We start from the raw sequence: 22556 nt of genomic DNA, 5'->3' as shown, positions 1-22556 counted from the left end.
CAGACGAAATTAAAAAGCAAGCAGCCAATCATAAAATGCGTTTATCCAATCACGTCAACATCGAGGCGGCTCGATTGGTTGACAATCAAAACTTTGTTAGGAGACTTTAACGTACGAGACCTCTCGAGTTAGTTTAAAGTTTTTTATCTGGAAGAATGAGTACTTAGTACACTATTGTGCCAGATCAAAGGCTTGTAAATAATCAAAAAAGTTAAAGCAAAATTAATTGTTAGTCGTTCCGACTAGTTTTATAGTTTATTTTGAGGAGGGTGTTTTTTAGTGGATTAAAGTTCCACACTACTTTTCGTCTGGCAGTGGCTTTCGAGATTTTTCACCCGTCCTCAAAAAAAAAAAAAAAAAAAAAAAAAAAAAAAAAATTTAAAAACAAAATTTTGATTAATTATATTTAAATATATGGTATTATATATAAATATTGCATTTATTCTTTTATACTTTTTACCGACCGTATTGTAAATACAATAGGTAGGTTATGTGAAGGCAACATATTTTTCATATCGAGTTTTCGGTGGGAACGTACTTATCCATAGAACGGAAGTGTATAAAAACTATTTTTAGCAACCCGTCGGTCTGTGTGTGCACAGGGGTGTGTGTTTTGATGCAATTTTATGTGTAAGTTTATTTCGACAGATTGATCAAATTTTGGGATATGTCAGACTTCGGGAACTGTACTTTTTAGCGGGCTTGTTTTATATTTTTGATCATTGCTAAGAAAATACTCAACAGATTTACTTGAAATTTCATATATAAGCCTCACTCGACCGTCCTCGTAACCTACTAATTTTTGGCATCAGGCATCAGCAACTGGACGTTTACTACGTGCCAAATATACATTTTTGGGTATATAAAGAGATAATCAACCGATTTCATTGAAATTTAATACTTACATTCTCCGTATTAAAAGAATGCAACTATAAATTTTTTAGAATGATCAGGGCTCGGTAAGTGATCTGCGCACCGATTTTACATTTTCTACAATATCTACGGAACGAATTGATGAAGTTTCTTAAAATTTGATATTTGAGTTTTGGTTGTTACCGAAACTAACTGGCGAGCATTTCAGGGAATTCGGGTAGCACAAAGCGAAAATCTGCTAAGGGTCAAATTTACATTTTTCCAGGTATGTTAACTATAAGCTTACTAATGTCCTAAACATTGGAAAGAAATATTTAACAGACATTTTTATAATATTTTGTAACACTTTCACTTAACTAGACAGTACACATTGCGGTCGGTTATATGCTGACCACATCAGATTTTTTTTACTTTGCTCTTTACTAAATTAAATTTACATCACTGTAATTTTTCTTTTTTGTACTTCATTTTTTTTTGTCTTCTAAATTATTACAAAAAAAAAATCCTTTTTCTTTTGTTCCATATTATTTTGTAATTTTATTTCTTTTAAAAAAATACATATTTTTTCTTTTTTTTTTTGTTTCTAGAATTATCCGAATGTGACATAAACAAATTGTCAATATTCAAAAAAAAATTTTGTTTAAAAAAATTTTTAATCTTACTTTAATTTCATTTTAAATTTTATTTTATTATAGAGTTTTTATTGTAATATATTTTTTTCAATTTTTTTTTTGTTTTTTTTCCCCAAAAAATTTCTACTTTTACGAAAATCATCTTACTAAATGATCTACGATACTTTTTTCCAGACCAAATTACCATCAAGAAAAACTTCCATACGTAAACACATACAAATCAAAAGAATCTATAAAAATCATTGCCAAAACTCATTTATGCAAATTGAGATGAGTCTATACACTATAGTTTCTAAGATTAATTAATGAAAATGACTTAATTATTTTAGAAATTGTATTAGAACTATCCGAATGTGACATAAGCAATTGTCAATGGATGTAAAATAAATAGACTTCTTCCCATAACTGCTATAAGCAATTTATAAAAATGTGGTTGGTCTTGCTCAATGACCTATGACTAGGGTCGCCAGATAAAAAAACTGACAATTGGAGCGACATTTATAGTCAGTTCGGGCTAGAATTAACAAAAACATAATACACATGCTTATATCTCAGACATCTATTTCTTATGCTACAAACAGAGGGACAAACATATATTGCCTTTCAAACATTCATTCGCTTTTGGTAAAGTGACGATAAAACGAGAAAAAAAATTGTGTACAGTATCCTGTGTTTTCCTGTGTAAAATTAAAATACTATAGCAATTGTAGCAATTACGACGTGCGCCGTGAATTCCATTTACTACGTTTGCTAGATTTCCTAAATTTACTACGTTAACTCAAAAATAAAGCCAAATTAAAAAAATCTTTTCATTATTTATAAAACTAGTCGTGTGTGCTTGCATTGCAAGCCTTGCAAGTATTATGCCCGTAGTTTTGAAATTGTGTTCCATTCTGTGGCTGAGATATTTTAAGTATATTTTATTTCTTCAAAAACACACCCGTAATATACATATAGATATGTTTTTTCCTGATAAATAATAAGATAAAACTTAAAACTTAAAATAAAAAAGTTCTGAAAAATAATTACCCAAAAATGCATAATTAAACAAATAATTAGTTCCTTTGAAATCTAATACCTTTTGAGTAATTTATTTTAAAACTTCACTTTGAGTTATGTCGCATAAAATCGTAAAATACCTTTTACAATAAACACTTTAAGCCATAAATTATTGTATACGCATGAATTAAGTTGCTACTACAATTTATTCATGCACGTATGTATTTGGAGTTTATAATACATGCGACTAAAACGCGTGACTGTAGAATGAGTTAACACCAATACTGACGTATATAGGGTAATATGTACGATTTCTATGCGAAAAGTCTCAGGTTCGAACCCTGAAAAATGCGATTTGCCAGATGAACTTTTTTTATGGATAATTTTATTTTTTTTAAAATGAAATTAAAAAACCTTCACCCTTACCAAATCAATATCAGCGAGTTTCTGTTCTAAATATTTTTTTTGAAAATACCCTACTTGTAAAAAGTTTAATGCAATATAATAACATTTTCTTATAAAATTTTACCCTAAAAATATATTGTCAAGGAGTTTAATGTAAACTTATGTTTTGCTTTCTAATACATATTGCAAGAGATCCCGAAAAGAATGCATAACTAAATGCATATGTACACACTTATTATAAAACAATGTAGATTTTATTAAAACATTACAATTTTCTTAAGAAAGTTTTCACTTTTTGTTATAACTCACACTTCCAAAAATGAATTTTTATACAATATTAATACTTCCAAAAGTAAGTAAAAAATTACCCCTACAGGATGTAGTACCATTTTGTAAAAAACGGTTACAAAACATCTTGGGAGGGGGTGAAGGGGAAGGACGGGTGGAATTCTTGCTTTTTCTGGGACCCTAGAGGCAAAACTCAATCGAATGTCTTTTGTCCAATGTCTCTAGCCCTTCTAGAAGTACCCGTACTTTTTACCACCTGAGAAGTAGCTATATATATATAATAATTTATTAATTTACTTAATTTTAATATTTGTTTTAAATATTTTTGTCCTTGAGCTTGAGGGTAATACATATCAACTAGGCCGACCAAATTCGAAAACAAAATTATTAAGTTCTAAACATACGTTTTCTTTTTCAATAGCAGTCATTTAGTCTACGAACAATTTAGCTGACTGAATTACCGTTTTCTTTATAGGTACGTCAGATTAAGCTGTATTATCCTTAAAGTTGTTTCTATTTGAAGATGAACAGTTTATTTGACCCGGATTTAAAGCTAATGATTGTTATTGGCTTCGAATAGGTTCGAAGATTACATTTGCAGTACGTTTCTTCAAAAAATGGGGTTCATGAATAACATCTTGATTAGGCATACCGATCAAAAACAAAAAATAGAAGTACAATTTTTTTAATTTTTAACTAATTAAGTATTATTTTTATACTTAAAAGTTTTGTTTTTTTTTAATATCAGATTTTTCTGAGACCCTAGAGGCTAAACTCTATCTAATGCCTTTCCTCCCATGTCTCTAGCCCTTCTAGAAGTACCCGTACTTTTTACCACCTGAGAAGTAGCTATATATATATAATAATTTATTAATTTACTTAATTTTAATATTTGTTTTAAATATTTTTGTCCTTGAGCTTGAGGGTAATTCATATCAACTAGGCCGACCAAATTCGAAAACAAAATTATTAAGTTCTAAACATACGTTTTCTTTTTCAATAGCAGTCATTTAGTCTACGAACAATTTAGCTGACTGAATTACCGTTTTCTTTATAGGTACGTCAGATTAAGCTGTATTATCCTTAAAGTTGTTTCTATTTGAAGATGAACAGTTTATTTGACCCGGATTTAAAGCTAATGATTGTTATTGGCTTCGAATAGGTTCGAAGATTACATTTGCAGTACATTTCTTCAAAAAATGGGGTTCATGAATAACATCTTGATTAGGCATACCGATCAAAAACAAAAAATAAAAGTACAATTTTTTTAATTTTAAATTAATTAAGTATTATTTTTATACTTAAAAGTTTTTTTCTTTAATTTTCACGTCCTTTCGTTTAACCTTTAACCCTACAAGGTGAAAGTTTTTAACATATTCGTCGAAGTGGTAGTAATTTTTACACCTTATTTTGTAAGATTCAAATATATTAATATATTAAATTTATATTACCCAAATACTGAAAAAAATTTAATTTTAATATTTCTAAACACATTCTAGAAAGAAAAAAAGAAAAAAAAATTATTTTTTTCCAAAAATTGGTGTTTTATTTCAAAAGCTTTTTTATTTTTTTTACATGTATTTTGTATTATTCAAAACGAAATAAAAAATTAATACAACAAAAAGTCAACAGGCATTTTTTCACAGCCGGATATACAAAGTTTAAAAAAAAAGTAAAAACATTTCAATATAACTTGCGAGCAGTCTTTTCGTGTAAAATATTATTCATTAATATCGACATTTGTGCAGTTAATACACATGCGTTTACTGCAACCCATGCACATTGGCTTTTCGCAAATTAAACAAATATGTGTAGTTTTCCTTTTTAATTTAGATGGACAAATATAACATAATTTGCTTGACGTAACGGGTTTTTCCTTAGAAGGTGCAGGAAGAGAATCTGAATCAAGTATTCTGCCTATAGTGATACGTGACTCGCGGTTTTTTCTTTCATTGTGCTCCCTCCTCTGTAGGTGTTTCACGACTAAATTTCGTGAGACTTATTTGGTAAAAAGTCTGGAGGAATTTCTTTTTTATTTTTTCCCAATGTACCCAAATAAGTAAGTCCACGTTGCCTTAATTGCTGTACTAATTGTATGGAAGAAAACCAATTGTCAGCAGTAATGTTGCGGTTACTTCCTTCAGTTTGCTTACATAATCTTAATACAGCTTGAGTTGGTACTGCAAGTTTTTGTTCTTCTCTGCTAAGACTTATTTCATCAGAATTTTTTCCATGATAAATATAAGCATTGGCTAAATAATTGGTACGAGCATCGGTTAAAGCCATAATTTTTATGCCGTATTTTGCCGGTTTTTGCGGCATATAAACTTTAAACTTGCATCTTCCGCGAAATGGCACTATCATATCGTCAACACAAGCATGAGTCCTCATGGAATAACTATTTTTACAGTTTTCTATTATTTTATTGAATATTTCTGAAATAGCAGCTAGGATCATTTGGTAATTTTTGTTTTCGATTAGAAAAATCATCAAAACGCAAACATGAAAGTATGATCACAAATCTATTTTTCGACATGACAGCTCTAAAAATTTCTCGACCCGTTCCGTCTGTTGCAAAGATGAGGTCTATTGATTCTCTGTTAGACTTAAAAATTGAAGAGTAAATTAATAAACCTAAAAAAGCTCGAAATTCAATTTTATCTAAAACTGCAGCTTCTACACTTTTTCTTGAGTTAAATTTAATTTGAAGTTTTCTATTCATATATTCTATAATTAAATCTTCTATAGTATCATCAAATATTTTTGCCCTATATTGATAAAACGCATTTTGTGGTTCATCCGGATTATTTGTTAAGCCCATTGAAGTTGGTAGTCTAACAATATTATGTACAAGAGTTCTGCTACATTGGGTTGGTTCTTGCATAGCCCATTTGAAACGGTTTTTTCCGTAGTAATAAGAAGGTGCGGAAGTATTAAGTTGCATTTCTTCTTCGTTTACTTCGTCATTTAAAGTGTGTTGTATATGTATTTCTTCGACAGTTTCTTCATCACTTTCCATTTCGCTTATTTCTGAATTGACGTCGCTAAGAGTTTCTAGACAAAAGTTTGGATCGATAATGTCATCATCTACTTCACTTACATCATCTTCGTCGTCATAATTTTCATCGTCCTCCAAAACTCTTTCTATTTCTGAATTGTCCATACTGTGCTGTATTCTAAAAAATTGTTTGGTAATATTATAACAATCGAAATTTTTAGCGCCTGATTTATGGTAACTTAAATATAGACGTGGTGTAAAAATTTTTCTATTGAAAATTAACGATAATGTAGAGGTGTAGTATTTTTTTTTCCATGAAGTACCTTAACTTAGATGTGGTAGTAAAATATTTTCTTTGAAAAAACCTCATAAACGCCGACCTGGTAGTAAATTTTGCACCTCTCTCCTAATTTCGCCGTATGAGTGTTACGCACGATAACAAAATGAACAGTAAGAGAGCATGCAACAGAATGAAGGTATAGAGAATATTAAAGTGTGAGAGAGCAATATAAGGGAGGAACTACAAAATCAAAAGCGATGGTGTAGAATTTACTACCACCTCGTCGGTTAAAGGTTAAAATCCTTTTAAAAGTTTTGTCTATTTTTAAAAACAGAGTAAAACTTACCGAAATCTCCTATTGACCAGGATCCCCATTTTGAATTTGCGTAAGTTCGTCGTAAGTAAACAAAATTAGGGAGCTGAACAGAAGCTGAACAGCTTCAATAACAACAAATTCTTTTATGTTTTCATTTCGGCATGTTGCACATCTTTCGAATTTCTTAATATTGTAAAAAAAGATTAAATAAATGTCGTTCTGCTTCTTAAAATAATATGTGTCTGTTATTTACCTGTGTGTTTTCAAACGACCTGAGGATGTGTTTTTAAGTACAGATGCAGTCTTAAGATGTTTTATCCGACTTAAAAACTTTTTTTCTTTTTATACCCGTACGAACGTATGTTCAAATTATACCCGTACGAACGTATGTTCGAAGGGTATACTAAATTTGCCTTACCGTTTGTAACGCTAAGAAATAACGGTGTTAGATATAGACTCAAGTGTATGTTTTTGATCAGCGTCAAATTCTGAGTTGATTTAGCTTTGTCTGTCCGTCCGTCCGTCCCAACGATAACTCAAAAACTAATTGAGCTAAGTTCACCAAATTTTCACAAATGATTTGTTGTAGTAAGTGCCAGAACCCTATTTAAATTGGACATGATCGGGGTACCGGTTCGGGTAGCTGCCATACAACTTCAAAATTTATTTGGCTATATCTCAGAAACTATAAAAGTTATGGTATTGAAATTTCACACAAACGAATATATTAGTAGGGCCAATATGCCCCATAAAAGTCGTTGAAATTACTTGGCTCCTTCTGGTACCTGCCATACAACTTCAAAAGTTATTTGGCTATATCTCAGAAACTATAAAAGCTGTGATATTGAGATTTAACACAAGTGAATATATTAGTAGGGCCGATGTGTCTGGTAAAAGTCATTGAAATTACTTGGCTCCTTCTGGTACCTGCCATACAACTTCAAAAGCTATTTGACTATATTTCAGAAACTATTAAAGCTATGGTATTGAAATTTCACACAAACGAATATATTAGTAGGGCCAATGTGTCTCATAAAAGTCGTTGAAATTACTTGGCTCCTTCTGGTACCTGCCATACAACTTCAAAAGTTATTTGACTATATCTGAGAAACTATAAAAGCTGTGATATTGAGATTTCACACAAGTGAGTATATTAGTAGGGCCGATGTGCTTGATAAAATTCGCTAAAATTTCTTGGCTCTTTCTGGTAGCTGCCATACAACATCAATAGTAGTTTGGCACAACCAGTATTTTGAATAACACATAGTACTAAAATTTTGCATAAATTAATATGGTAATACGGCAACTTAAAGTCATAGTCTGCCCCATAGTTAGTTATGGCACATTAGTTATTCGCACATAGGATAACAAATTCGTACGGGTATCACAGAGTTGACAAGGTCAACTCTATTTTTTTTCTCGTTTGTCTTATGAATGTTGCGTAATACAATGTTTTTTGTGCAAATTTTGATGTTAATTTTATTTGTTGTGCAATGTTTTGATGTTAATCTTATTTGTTGCGCAATGTTTATTTTATTTGTCGTGCAATTTTGTTGATCTTGATTTTCTTTGCTGTTACTATTGCTTGTTTTTATTGAATACTGTTAACGATTTCTGCGTATTCCTCTCTATTTGTTGCTATATGAACCAATTCTCCTATTGTACGAATACTAGTCCAGTGCCTTATATTTCTTAGCCAGGACATTTGTTTCCTACCAACACGACGCCTGCCTTCGATTTTCCCTTGAATGACAAGTTGCAACAAACTATATTTGGAACCACGCATTATGTGACCGAAGTATGCAGCTTTGCGTTTTTTTATTGTAATCAAGAGTTCTCTATTCATATGTACGAAATGTGCTTTGTCCACGATATTTTTTCCATTCTTCTGTAGATCCACATTTCAAAAGCCTCCAACTTGTTCATATGTTTAGTTTTCAACGACCATACTTCAGAACCATAAAGCAGGACTGACCACACATAGCATTTCATGAAACGTATTCGCAGATTTATGTTGATGTCTCTGTTGACGAAAACCTTTTTATATTTGGTAAACGCGCATCTCGCCATTTGTATTCGACAATTAATTTCCTTATCCGCGGTCCAATTTTCGTGTAGCCAACAACCGAGATATTTAAAGCTTGACACCCTTTCAATAGCTAAATTGTCGATTATGATGGATGCGTTACTGTATTGGTGGTTACTTCTACTTACGATCATGTATTTGGTTTTGTTGATATTCATTTTTAAACCAAGGACTTTACTGTGTGTGTTTATCGCATTTACTAGGTGTTGCAAGTCTTCCAAACTGTCAGTTATCAGGGTGGTGTCGTCAGCGTATCGTATATTATTGATATATCTTCCGTTTACTTTAACTCCTTTTTCTATGTTCATTAAGGCTTCTTCAAAAATTGCTTCGGAATATATGTTGAACAATAACGGACATAATACGCATCCTTGACGCACACCTCTTGAGATTTTAACGTCATCCGTGTTAATATCTCCTGACTTGACTGTTGCTGTTTGATGCCAATATAGATTAACGATACACCTTATATCTTTTTCATCTATTCCTGTATTGCACAACACCTCAACTAATTTGTCATGTCTGACTCGATCAAATGCTTTCTCATAGTCGATGAAACATAGAAAGACATCTTTCTTGACATCGCGGCAGTTTTCAACCAACACCTGGGCACATAATAATGCCTCCCGTGTTCCCATGCCGGCTTTGAAACCGAATTATTCATGTCCCATTTTTGTTTCACATTTTTTATATATTCGGCTATGGATGATTTTGAGAAAAATATTTAAAACATGACTCATTATACTTATAAGTCTGTGTTCGTCACATTTACGTGCGCTATTTTTCTTTGGTATCGGAATAAATGTGGATTGTAAGAAATCTTTTGGAAATGTCCCGGTATCATATATAATATTAAAAATTCTTTCCAGCACTCCTAGATTGTTGTCATCAATAAGTTTTAAAATTTCTACTGGTATTTCGTCAGGTCCTACGGTTTTTCTGTTATTTGACAACTGAATAGCGTTTCGAATTTCACCTCTAGTAATAGGTGGTCCCGTTAATAATATTCCTGATGACGGAATAATTAAAGTTTCCGCCGATCTTGTAGCGTCTGAGAAGAGGTTTTCAATATATTTTTCCCAGACTGTTTCTTTTTCTTTAAGATCAGTTACGAGTTTATTATTTTCATTCACTAGAACAGTTTGTTTAATCTTTTTATGTAATGCAAAAGTATCATGGGTGCGTTGAAGTCTTTCTAGTTCTTCGCACTCTCGAGTGAGCCATTCGCTTTTCGCTTGTCTTATTTTTCTTCTTATGCAGCGATGTATTTGCTTGTATGTAGCATCATTTTTGCCTCTATATTTTCGCCTTTGTTCCATTAAGTTAAATATTTCTTCTGTCATCCACTTTTGTTTTGGGGTGAAATTCTTGTAACCTAGTATTCTTTTAGAAGTGCTGTTTAAAATTTCTTTGGTTTGATTCCATAGTGCAATGTTAGTACTTCCTACGTTGAGAGATCTAAGTTGAGCGTTTATCTCTAAAGCGGTTTGTGCTCCTGTCTCACTATTTTGAAGTTTATTTAGATCTAGCTGTTTTTTCCGCGGTTGCTGCGGTCTGGTTACGGTTAATTTAATTTTGAACTTAGCCAAAAGTAGATTATGGTCTGACGGAACATCAGCTCCTGGATAAGTAGACACGCTTTTTACGGATGTACTAAATCTTCTATTAATTAAAATGAAATCTTGGGGAGATTTCCACGTATACAACCTTCTAGGCGGTAAAGAGAACCAGGTATTTGTTATTTTGTAGTCTTCTTCTTGACAGAATTGTATAAGACGTTCACCTCTGTCATTTCTGGTTCCTAAAGCAAATGGACCAACAACATTTTCTACTTTTCCGGTGCCAATTTTTGCATTGAAATCGCCCATGATGATGTTCATTTCGTGTCTCTTGGTAAGTTTTAATAATTCCGAAATCTCACTGTAGAAACTTTCGATATCACTATCGCTGCTGTCAGCTGTAGGAGCGTAGACCTGAATTATATTTATAGGAATTGGTTTAGCATTTATTTTGAGTAAGAACGCCCTATCTGAGAAAGGGATGAATTGTTGAACAGATTTTATTACATTTTTTGAGACAATTATTCCTACACCTTGCCTGTGTCTTGTCGATTTGTTTCCCGAGTAATAAACTTTTGTTTCTTCTGAATGAAATTCTCCCACATCTGGCCACCATGTTTCGCTTACACCGAGAACATTGATGCTTAAACGTTTCATCTCTTTAATTGTATTGGCTAATTTACCAGCTTCAAATAGGCTTTGCACGTTCCATGTTGCGATGTTTATATGTTGTTTGGTTTTACCTCCGGGGATTCTTAGCACCCTCGATTTGCCGGAGACTGAGGGCCGTTCATTTGTTGTTTCACACATTGTATTTTTCTCGGGAAATTATACTTCAGTGGTTTCCCGTTGCCTTCTGAAGGGTTTTCGGTAGTTTTCTTCTTTTTGACTTTATATATATATAATAATTTATTAATTTACTTAATTTTAATATTTGTTTTAAATATTTTTGTCCTTGAGCTTGAGGGTAATTCATATCAACTAGGCCGACCAAATTCGAAAACAAAATTATTAAGTTCTAAACATACGTTTTCTTTTTCAATAGCAGTCATTTAGTCTACGAACAATTTAGCTGACTGAATTACCGTTTTCTTTATAGGTACGTCAGATTAAGCTGTATTATCCTTAAAGTTGTTTCTATTTGAAGATGAACAGTTTATTTGACCCGGATTTAAAGCTAATGATTGTTATTGGCTTCGAATAGGTTCGAAGATTACATTTGCAGTACATTTCTTCAAAAAATGGGGTTCATGAATAACATCTTGATTAGGCATACCGATCAAAAACAAAAAATAAAAGTACAATTTTTTTAATTTTAAATTAATTAAGTATTTTTTTTATACTTAAAAGTTTTTTTCTTTAATTTTCACGTCCTTTCGTTTAACCTTTAACCCTACAAGGTGAAAGTTTTTAACATATTCGTCGAAGTGGTAGTAATTTTTACACCTTATTTTGTAAGATTCAAATATATTAATATATTAAATTTATATTACCCAAATACTGAAAAAAATTTAATTTTAATATTTCTAAACACATTCTAGAAAGAAAAAAAGAAAAAAAAATTATTTTTTTCCAAAAATTGGTGTTTTATTTCAAAAGCTTTTTTATTTTTTTTACATGTATTTTGTATTATTCAAAACGAAATAAAAAATTAATACAACAAAAAGTCAACAGGCATTTTTTCACAGCCGGATATACAAAGTTTAAAAAAAAAGTAAAAACATTTCAATATAACTTGCGAGCAGTCTTTTCGTGTAAAATATTATTCATTAATATCGACATTTGTGCAGTTAATACACATGCGTTTACTGCAACCCATGCACATTGGCTTTTCGCAAATTAAACAAATATGTGTAGTTTTCCTTTTTAATTTAGATGGACAAATATAACATAATTTGCTTGACGTAACGGGTTTTTCCTTAGAAGGTGCAGGAAGAGAATCTGAATCAAGTATTCTGCCTATAGTGATACGTGACTCGCGGTTTATTCTTTCATTGTGCTCCCTCCTCTGTAGGTGTTTCACGACTAAATTTCGTGAGACTTATTTGGTAAAAAGTCTGGAGGAATTTCTTTTTTATTTTTTCCCAATGTACCCAAATAAGTAAGTCCACGTTGCCTTAATTGCTGTACTAATTGTATGGAAGAAAACCAATTGTCAGCAGTAATGTTGCGGTTACTTCCTTCAGTTTGCTTACATAATCTTAATACAGCTTGAGTTGGTACTGCAAGTTTTTGTTCTTCTCTGCTAAGACTTATTTCATCAGAATTTTTTCCATGATAAATATAAGCATTGGCTAAATAATTGGTACGAGCATCGGTTAAAGCCATAATTTTTATGCCGTATTTTGCCGGTTTTTGCGGCATATAAACTTTAAACTTGCATCTTCCGCGAAATGGCACTATCATATCGTCAACACAAGCATGAGTCCCCATGGAATAACTATTTTTACAGTTTTCTATTATTTTATTGAATATTTCTGAAATAGCAGCTAGGATCATTTGGTAATTTTTGTTTTCGATTAGAAAAATCATCAAAACGCAAACATGAAAGTATGATCACAAATCTATTTTTCGACATGACAGCTCTAAAAATTTCTCGACCCGTTCCGTCTGTTGCAAAGATGAGGTCTATTGATTCTCTGTTAGACTTAAAAATTGAAGAGTAAATTAATAAACCTAAAAAAGCTCGAAATTCAATTTTTTCTAAAGCTGCAGCTTCTACACTTTTTGTTGAGTTAAATTTAATTTGAAGTTTTCTATTCGTATATTCTATAATTAAATCTTCTATAGTATCATCAAATATTTTTGCCCTATATTGATAAAACGCATTTTGTGGTTCATCCGGATTATTTGTTAAGCCCATTGAAGTTGGTAGTCTAACAATATTATGTACAAGAGTTCTGCTACATTGGGTTGGTTCTTGCATAGCCCATTTGAAACGGTTTTTTCCGTAGTAATAAGAAGGTGCGGAAGTATTAAGTTGCATTTCTTCTTCGTTTACTTCGTCATTTAAAGTGTGTTGTATATGTATTTCTTCGACAGTTTCTTCATCACTTTCCATTTCGCTTATTTCTGAATTGACGTCGCTAAGAGTTTCTAGACAAAAGTTTGGATCGATAATGTCATCATCTACTTCACTTACATCATCTTCGTCGTCATAATTTTCATCGTCCTCCAAAACTCTTTCTATTTCTGAATTGTCCATACTGTGCTGTATTCTAAAAAATTGTTTGGTAATATTATAACAATCGAAATTTTTAGCGCCTGATTTATGGTAACTTAAATATAGACGTGGTGTAAAAATTTTTCTATTGAAAATTAACGATAATGTAGAGGTGTAGTATTTTTTTTTCCATGAAGTACCTTAACTTAGATGTGGTAGTAAAATATTTTCTTTGAAAAAACCTCATAAACGCCGACCTGGTAGTAAATTTTGCACCTCTCTCCTAATTTCGCCGTATGAGTGTTACGCACGATAACAAAATGAACAGTAAGAGAGCATGCAACAGAATGAAGGTATAGAGAATATTAAAGTGTGAGAGAGCAATATAAGGGAGGAACTACAAAATCAAAAGCGATGGTGTAGAATTTACTACCACCTCGTCGGTTAAAGGTTAAAATCCTTTTAAAAGTTTTGTCTATTTTTAAAAACAGAGTAAAACTTACCGAAATCTCCTATTGACCAGGATCCCCATTTTGAATTTGCGTAAGTTCGTCGTAAGTAAACAAAATTAGGGAGCTGAACAGAAGCTGAACAGCTTCAATAACAACAAATTCTTTTATGTTTTCATTTCGGCATGTTGCACATCTTTCGAATTTCTTAATATTGTAAAAAAAGATTAAATAAATGTCGTTCTGCTTCTTAAAATAATATGTGTCTGTTATTTACCTGTGTGTTTTCAAACGACCTGAGGATGTGTTTTTAAGTACAGATGCAGTCTTAAGATGTTTTATCCGACTTAAAAACTTTTTTTCTTTTTATACCCGTACGAACGTATGTTCAAATTATACCCGTACGAACGTATGTTCGAAGGGTATACTAAATTTGCCTTACCGTTTGTAACGCTAAGAAATAACGGTGTTAGATATAGACTCAAGTGTATGTTTTTGATCAGCGTCAAATTCTGAGTTGATTTAGCTTTGTCTGTCCGTCCGTCCGTCCCAACGATAACTCAAAAACTAATTGAGCTAAGTTCACCAAATTTTCACAAATGATTTGTTCTAGTAAGTACCAGAACCCTATTTAAATTGGACATGATCGGGGTACCGGTTCGGGTAGCTGCCATACAACTTCAAAATTTATTTGGCTATATCTCAGAAACTATAAAAGTTATGGTATTGAAATTTCACACAAACGAATATATTAGTAGGGCCAATATGCCCCATAAAAGTCGTTGAAATTACTTGGCTCCTTCTGGTACCTGCCATACAACTTCAAAAGTTATTTGGCTATATCTCAGAAACTATAAAAGCTGTGATATTGAGATTTAAAACAAGTGAATATATTAGTAGGGCCGATGTGTCTGGTAAAAGTCATTGAAATTACTTGGCTCCTTCTGGTACCTGCCATACAACTTCAAAAGCTATTTGACTATATTTCAGAAACTATTAAAGCTATGGTATTGAAATTTCACACAAACGAATATATTAGTAGGGCCAATGTGTCTCATAAAAGTCGTTGAAATTACTTGGCTCCTTCTGGTACCTGCCATACAACTTCAAAAGTTATTTGACTATATCTGAGAAACTATAAAAGCTGTGATATTGAGATTTCACACAAGTGAGTATATTAGTAGGGCCGATGTGCTTGATAAAATTCGCTAAAATTTCTTGGCTCTTTCTGGTAGCTGCCATACAACATCAATAGTAGTTTGGCACAACCAGTATTTTGAATAACACATAGTACTAAAATTTTGCATAAATTAATATGGTAATACGGCAACTTAAAGTCATAGTCTGCCCCATAGTTAGTTATGGCACATTAGTTATTCGCACATAGGATAACAAATTCGTACGGGTATCACAGAGTTGACAAGGTCAACTCTATTTTTTTTCTCGTTTGTCTTATGAATGTTGCGTAATACAATGTTTTTTGTGCAAATTTTGATGTTAATTTTATTTGTTGTGCAATGTTTTGATGTTAATCTTATTTGTTGCGCAATGTTTATTTTATTTGTCGTGCAATTTTGTTGATCTTGATTTTCTTTGCTGTTACTATTGCTTGTTTTTATTGAATACTGTTAACGATTTCTGCGTATTCCTCTCTATTTGTTGCTATATGAACCAATTCTCCTATTGTACGAATACTAGTCCAGTGCCTTATATTTCTTAGCCAGGACATTTGTTTCCTACCAACACGACGCCTGCCTTCGATTTTCCCTTGAATGACAAGTTGCAACAAACTATATTTGGAACCACGCATTATGTGACCGAAGTATGCAGCTTTGCGTTTTTTTATTGTAATCAAGAGTTCTCTATTCATATGTACGAAATGTGCTTTGTCCACGATATTTTTTCCATTCTTCTGTAGATCCACATTTCAAAAGCCTCCATCTTGTTCATATGTTTAGTTTTCAACGACCATACTTCAGAACCATAAAGCAGGACTGACCACACATAGCATTTCATGAAACGTATTCGCAGATTTATATTGATGTCTCTGTTGACGAAAACCTTTTTATATTTGGTAAACGCGCATCTCGCCATTTGTATTCGACAATTAATTTCCTTATCCGCGGTCCAATTTTCGTGTAGCCAACAACCGAGATATTTAAAGCTTGACACCCTTTCAATAGCTAAATTGTCGATTATGATGGATGCGTTACTGTATTGGTGGTTACTTCTACTTACGATCATGTATTTGGTTTTGTTGATATTCATTTTTAAACCAAGGACTTTACTGTGTGTGTTTATCGCATTTACTAGGTGTTGCAAGTCTTCCAAACTGTCAGTTATCAGGGTGGTGTCGTCAGCGTATCGTATATTATTGATATATCTTCCGTTTACTTTAACTCCTTTTTCTATGTTCATTAAGGCTTCTTCAAAAATTGCTTCGGAATATATGTTGAACAATAACGGACATAATACGCATCCTTGACGCACACCTCTTGAGATTTTAACGTCATCCGTGTTAATATCTCCTGACTTGACTGTTGCTGTTTGATGCCAATATAGATTAACGATACACCTTATATCTTTTTCATCTATTCCTGTATTGCACAACACCTCAACTAATTTGTCATGTCTGACTCGATCAAATGCTTTCTCATAGTCGATGAAACATAGAAAGACATCTTTCTTGACATCGCGGCAGTTTTCAACCAACACCTGGGCACATAATAATGCCTCCCGTGTTCCCATGCCGGCTTTGAAACCGAATTATTCATGTCCCATTTTTGTTTCACATTTTTTATATATTCGGCTATGGATGATTTTGAGAAAAATATTTAAAACATGACTCATTATACTTATAAGTCTGTGTTCGTCACATTTACGTGCGCTATTTTTCTTTGGTATCGGAATAAATGTGGATTGTAAGAAATCTTTTGGAAATGTCCCGGTATCATATATAATATTAAAAATTCTTTCCAGCACTCCTAGATTGTTGTCATCAATAAGTTTTAAAATTTCTACTGGTATTTCGTCAGGTCCTACGGCTTTTCTGTTATTTGACAACTGAATAGCGTTTCGAATTTCACCTCTAGTAATAGGTGGTCCCGTTAATAATATTCCTGATGACGGAATAATTAAAGTTTCCGCCGATCTTGTAGCGTCTGAGAAGAGGTTTTCAATATATTTTTCCCAGACTGTTTCTTTTTCTTTAAGATCAGTTACGAGTTTATTATTTTCATTCACTAGAACAGTTTGTTTAATCTTTTTATGTAATGCAAAAGTATCATGGGTGCGTTGAAGTCTTTCTAGTTCTTCGCACTCTCGAGTGAGCCATTCGCTTTTCGCTTGTCTTATTTTTCTTCTTATGCAGCGATGTATTTGCTTGTATGTAGCATCATCTTTGCCTCTATATTTTCGCCTTTGTTCCATTAAGTTAAATATTTCTTCTGTCATCCACTTTTGTTTTGGGGTGAAATTCTTGTAACCTAGTATTCTTTTAGAAGTGCTGTTTAAAATTTCTTTGGTTTGATTCCATAGTGCAATGTTAGTACTTCCTACGTTGAGAGATCTAAGTTGAGCGTTTATCTCTAAAGCGGTTTGTGCTCCTGTCTCACTATTTTGAAGTTTATTTAGATCTAGCTGTTTTTTCCGCGGTTGCTGCGGTCTGGTTACGGTTAATTTAATTTTGAACTTAGCCAAAAGTAGATTATGGTCTGACGGAACATCAGCTCCTGGATAAGTAGACACGCTTTTTACGGATGTACTAAATCTTCTATTAATTAAAATGAAATCTTGGGGAGATTTCCACGTATACAACCTTCTAGGCGGTAAAGAGAACCAGGTATTTGTTATTTTGTAGTCTTCTTCTTGACAGAATTGTATAAGACGTTCACCTCTGTCATTTCTGGTTCCTAAAGCAAATGGACCAACAATATTTTCTACTTTTCCGGTGCCAATTTTTGCATTGAAATCGCCCATGATGATGTTCATTTCGTGTCTCTTGGTAAGTTTTAATAATTCCGAAATCTCACTGTAGAAACTTTCGATATCACTATCGCTGCTGTCAGCTGTAGGAGCGTAGACCTGAATTATATTTATAGGAATTGGTTAAGCATTTATTTTGAGTAAGAACGCCCTATCTGAGAAAGGGATGAATTGTTGAACAGATTTTATTACATTTTTTGAGACAATTATTCCTACACCTTGCCTGTGTCTTGTCGATTTGTTTCCCGAGTAATAAACTTTTGTTTCTTCTGAATGAAATTCTCCCACATCTGGCCACCATGTTTCGCTTACACCGAGAACATTGATGCTTAAACGTTTCATCTCTTTAATTGTATTGGCTAATTTACCAGCTTCAAATAGGCTTTGCACGTTCCATGTTGCGATGTTTATATGTTGTTTGGTTTTACCTCCGGGGATTCTTAGCACCCTCGATTTGCCGGAGACTGAGGGCCGTTCATTTGTTGTTTCACACATTGTATTTTTCTCGGGAAATTATACTTCAGTGGTTTCCCGTTGCCTTCTGAAGGGTTTTCGGTAGTTTTCTTCTTTTTGACTCAGCCGCCCAACAAGGGAACAGACGCTGTTTGGAGCCGCCTATTCTAGGTCAGACGCTCCGATTATTAACTCCTGGACCCCTAAATTGAAATGTCGAAGTCGCTCTCAGAAGCCGCCAGTTTTGTTTGTTGCTGACCTATCTACACCGCCAGGGTTGATTACCTGACCTTTCGTATAGGTTACTCAGCGTACAGGGGGTACCACGTGAAGGTAAAACTAGGCGTTAGATAGTAGAGCCTGGGTTGATATAGCTGGAAACTATCAACTATGTTACGCATTCTATCCATTTACCCCCTCATTACTATTTAACGCAATGAATTGTTGTGGTGTGATTATTTCCAATTTGTAGTCCAGCATACTGGTTATTCCATTTCTAGGGATAAGAGTTTGAATGACTTCACTATTGGTGCTACATTTGATAATCTTAGGGCAAACTTTTCTGCAAGGTTTTGAAGAAATTTACAGTGACTATTTTTTTTTTTTTTATTTTATTCATACGATTTGATTCTGAAAGAATTACATAAGCAGCCAAGCTTGCAACATTTAATGTATTGAAAAAAAGAAAAAGTCATCGATCTATCGACATTTTGCATGTATATTAATTACACAGCATTTTGTACAAGTTATCTACACTGTCTTTTGCACGGTTGTAGTCTCAAATCATTTCCGGTTTTTTACGATATAATGTAAAAATTTATTTTTTTGCAAATATAAAGGTTCATAAAAATTTCAACTGCTTTTTATAGTAACTATTGTGAACAAGCATTAGTAATAGTTGATAATTACAGCGCTTAAATTCAATAAAAATCAAAATTAGTGAAAATTTTTTGATTTTTTACATTTTATTAGGGTCCTTAAAATCTTAATATTGAAATAGTTTTTATGCTATATCTGCTATATCATAAAAGATTTTTTATCTTTTGAGGACTTGAGGAGTTGTTATTCTTGAACTTAAGGAAAATATTGTAATGAGAAGAGCGAAACCTGCGCTGACAAACGGAACTTGATCAAGATTTCGTTTAGAAATTGAACAACAAATAGGTTTAAGGAAAAGAATAAGAGCGACCCAGCACATAGATGAGGAGGCCGAAAACTGTACTAAAATTCGAAAGTAGTTCGAAAATTAATGCTATTAGAGGGGGAGGCATTAACTATCCCCTACATATACTAGCAAAAGTAAGACAAAGCAGGCGTGCGAGAAAGATTTGGCAGCAAACTCGTGATCCTACTGATAAAACCGGATCGTCATAAAACCGATAATCGTGAATCGCAGCAACTAAGACGTTGTATTAGAAAATACAAGGAGGATTCGGTTGCCAATTATGTTCAAAATTTTACAGGAAACTAATTATTACTCACTGTGGAGATCAACAAAGAAAATTAAGTGACCTATCAAACATTTCGCTCCTATTAAAAACAAAGATGGAATGTGGGCAAAAACTGACAAAGACAAGGCAAATGTGTTTGCGGACCATTTGGCTTCTGTCCGCATGACAGTCAGGGCGTGTATGAAAATGAGGAATCTTCTGATGTTGAGGATAGCGTGACTATTCCAATTGTCAAGGAAAGAAATTTTATAGAGGAAATCAGGACTCTTTAACCTAAAAATGCCCCGGAATTTGACCTAATAACGGGTGATATTTTTAAAAAATTAGCCAAAGGGGGTATAACGATGCCTACGCGCCTAATAAATGCGTATATAATGATTAATTACGTGCCTGACATTTGGAAAGTTGCAGAGATGATTATGCTGCACAAACCTGGTAACCTGTAGACAGGACGACTTCTTATAGATCAATCTCATTGCCGCCGATGATTTCAAAACTGCTAAAGAAACTTTTATTGAGGAGACTTCAGCCATTATTGAGGAGACTTCAGAGAATCATCAATTTAGTTTTCGCCAGAATCACTCAACCACAGATCAGATTCATAGAATAACTGATCTAATAGAAAATTCATTCGAAGAAAAAACAGTATGTTTTATCATATTTTTGGACGTAGTCCACGCCTTAGATAAGGTTTGGTATTGTGGATTAATAAAAAAACTTAAACGTTTACTACCAAGGCAGTTTGTTACCCTGCTCGAATCTTAAATGACTAATAGGGTATTTCGAGTTAAAGAGGAAGAGGAGTACCCTTCGTTTAGGGATATCGGGTCGGGGGTACCACAGGGGAGTATATTGGGCCCGATATTATACTTGCTACATTTGCTGATGATATAGCAGTTTTTGCAATAGGGCGAAATGAAAATGAATCTACACAAAAATTACAAAAGGAAAGTAACGAGATCTCAAAATGGACTAGAAAGTGGAATATTAAACTTAACGAGGTGAAATCAGTACACGTGAGTTTCACTAATAGGAAAATTGAGAATTCGTCTTCGGTTCAGATGGCGTCTTGATTCCGTCCGCAAACATGCCGAAGTATTTGGGAATGACGTTGGACGCAAAGCTCAGATGGAAGGAGCACATAAAGAAAAAGAGATCTCAACTCGAGGAGGAATACAGAAAGTTTGAATGACTTTTGGGAAGGCGTTCTAAGTTGAGCTTTGACAGCTAGTAGCAAACGAAAATTTTACCCGTTTTTAATGCCCTTAACATTGATATATAATATTGCACTCTTAACTGAATCGCCCTGTATACGCTCTTATACCTAAAATAACGTTTAGAACATTGATTCGCGCCAGAGGTGTGACAGAAACTACCTCCAGTTTAAAAAACTTAAAAGAAGCTCCCACATTTTAAAAATTTACAAAAATCAAGTAGATATTCTTTATAAAGAATAACTAAATTTACGGTGCGGGCTTTTTTGTACCTTAAATTTAATGTTTTCGTTCAAATTTACGTACGGCTTTTTGTCGATAAATTTAAAGTTTTCAGTGTGATGTTAGTTATTGGTGCACATGTACCTGTTTTTTTTACAGTATAGTTAATTTTATTTAAATTTTTATTTTTTATTACGATTTTTTTGTTGAGTATTTGCTTTTAATCAATTTTTCTTGTTGAATTGCATATAAAATGTATGAAATGCATATTGCTAATCGTAATTTGGTGCATCGCTTAGAATAGATAAACCCGGATAACCGGGTGTCAACAGAAGGACTAAACTGCTTCATCTGCTGTTGAGCCTGGACAGTTAAAAGAGAAAAAATTATTTAATTTTTTTTTTTTTTCACTTACTTGAGAATCTGAAAACAGGAAAACGCCATGCGTGTCGGTAGATGATATTTTCAGCAAAATATTTTTAATGTTGTCTTGCCAGTCAATTGCACGATACTGTTGAGTAAGTTCAACTTGAAATAGTTCATAGTCACAGATGTGTGCTGCTAGTTTTGTTAAGCTTTGTCTGCCGGATCCACCAACTCCTATTAGTAAAGCATGACTTCGTGGTTGCTTTATTATGCGACTGATTTTTGCAAGATGCTCAATTGAAAAGCGAAATAGAACTAACTGCATTGGTTTTTTTGACATATTGTTAAATTCCACTAAATATGTTTCTACAACATTTCGTAAATCATCTAAGTCCTGTACCTCGATATAATTTCTAGTGTCAGCTTTCGGATTAGTGAAATCACAAAATATAAGAGGCCGCAAATCTTGTCTTTCTAATTGTATTTTATTTCCTAAAAATCTTTCAAACAAAATTTCTGCTTTAATATCCATATTTGATATAATTTGTTGCTTCACTAATAAAAAGAACCATTCTTTGTCAAATTCGTCAACTAATCTATCATGGTAAACTCGCAAGACTTCATGAACCCATAATCGACGCATAGAATTTAAATCCTCTGTAGCTTCTGGTACTGAAAGAAGTACTCCTTGTATTACCTTAGAAAAATCTCTTAAATTGAATATATAATGGGATTTACAAGGCGTTGGGAGTAGGTTACTCTTAGCACTACGATGTATTTTGAGCGTTGCTGACACAATTTCATCGATACATGGGTCG

At 33.0% G+C, this 22556-nt stretch overlaps 1 protein-coding gene across 1 annotated transcript in view; it reads right to left on the bottom strand.

Annotated features, from left to right (window-relative positions):
- Window positions 1-22556, bottom strand: part of LOC129611550 (dynein axonemal heavy chain 7-like) — a 55073-nt gene that overhangs the window by 30382 nt on the left and 2135 nt on the right. Inside the window, exon 2 of the mRNA XM_055524749.1 lies at window positions 21788-22556. This exon is cut by the window's right edge and continues 18 nt beyond it. Within this exon, the coding sequence (XP_055380724.1) occupies window positions 21788-22556 (769 nt within the window). The remainder of the gene's footprint in view (window positions 1-21787) is intronic.

Source organism: Condylostylus longicornis, unplaced genomic scaffold (assembly GCF_029603195.1).
Source record: "Condylostylus longicornis isolate FDR11 unplaced genomic scaffold, ASM2960319v2 ptg000052l, whole genome shotgun sequence".
In the NCBI taxonomy this organism is placed as follows: Eukaryota; Metazoa; Arthropoda; class Insecta; order Diptera; family Dolichopodidae; genus Condylostylus; species Condylostylus longicornis.
Note: the sequence above shows the minus strand (reverse complement) of the source record. Positions and strands in the feature narration are given on the sequence as shown.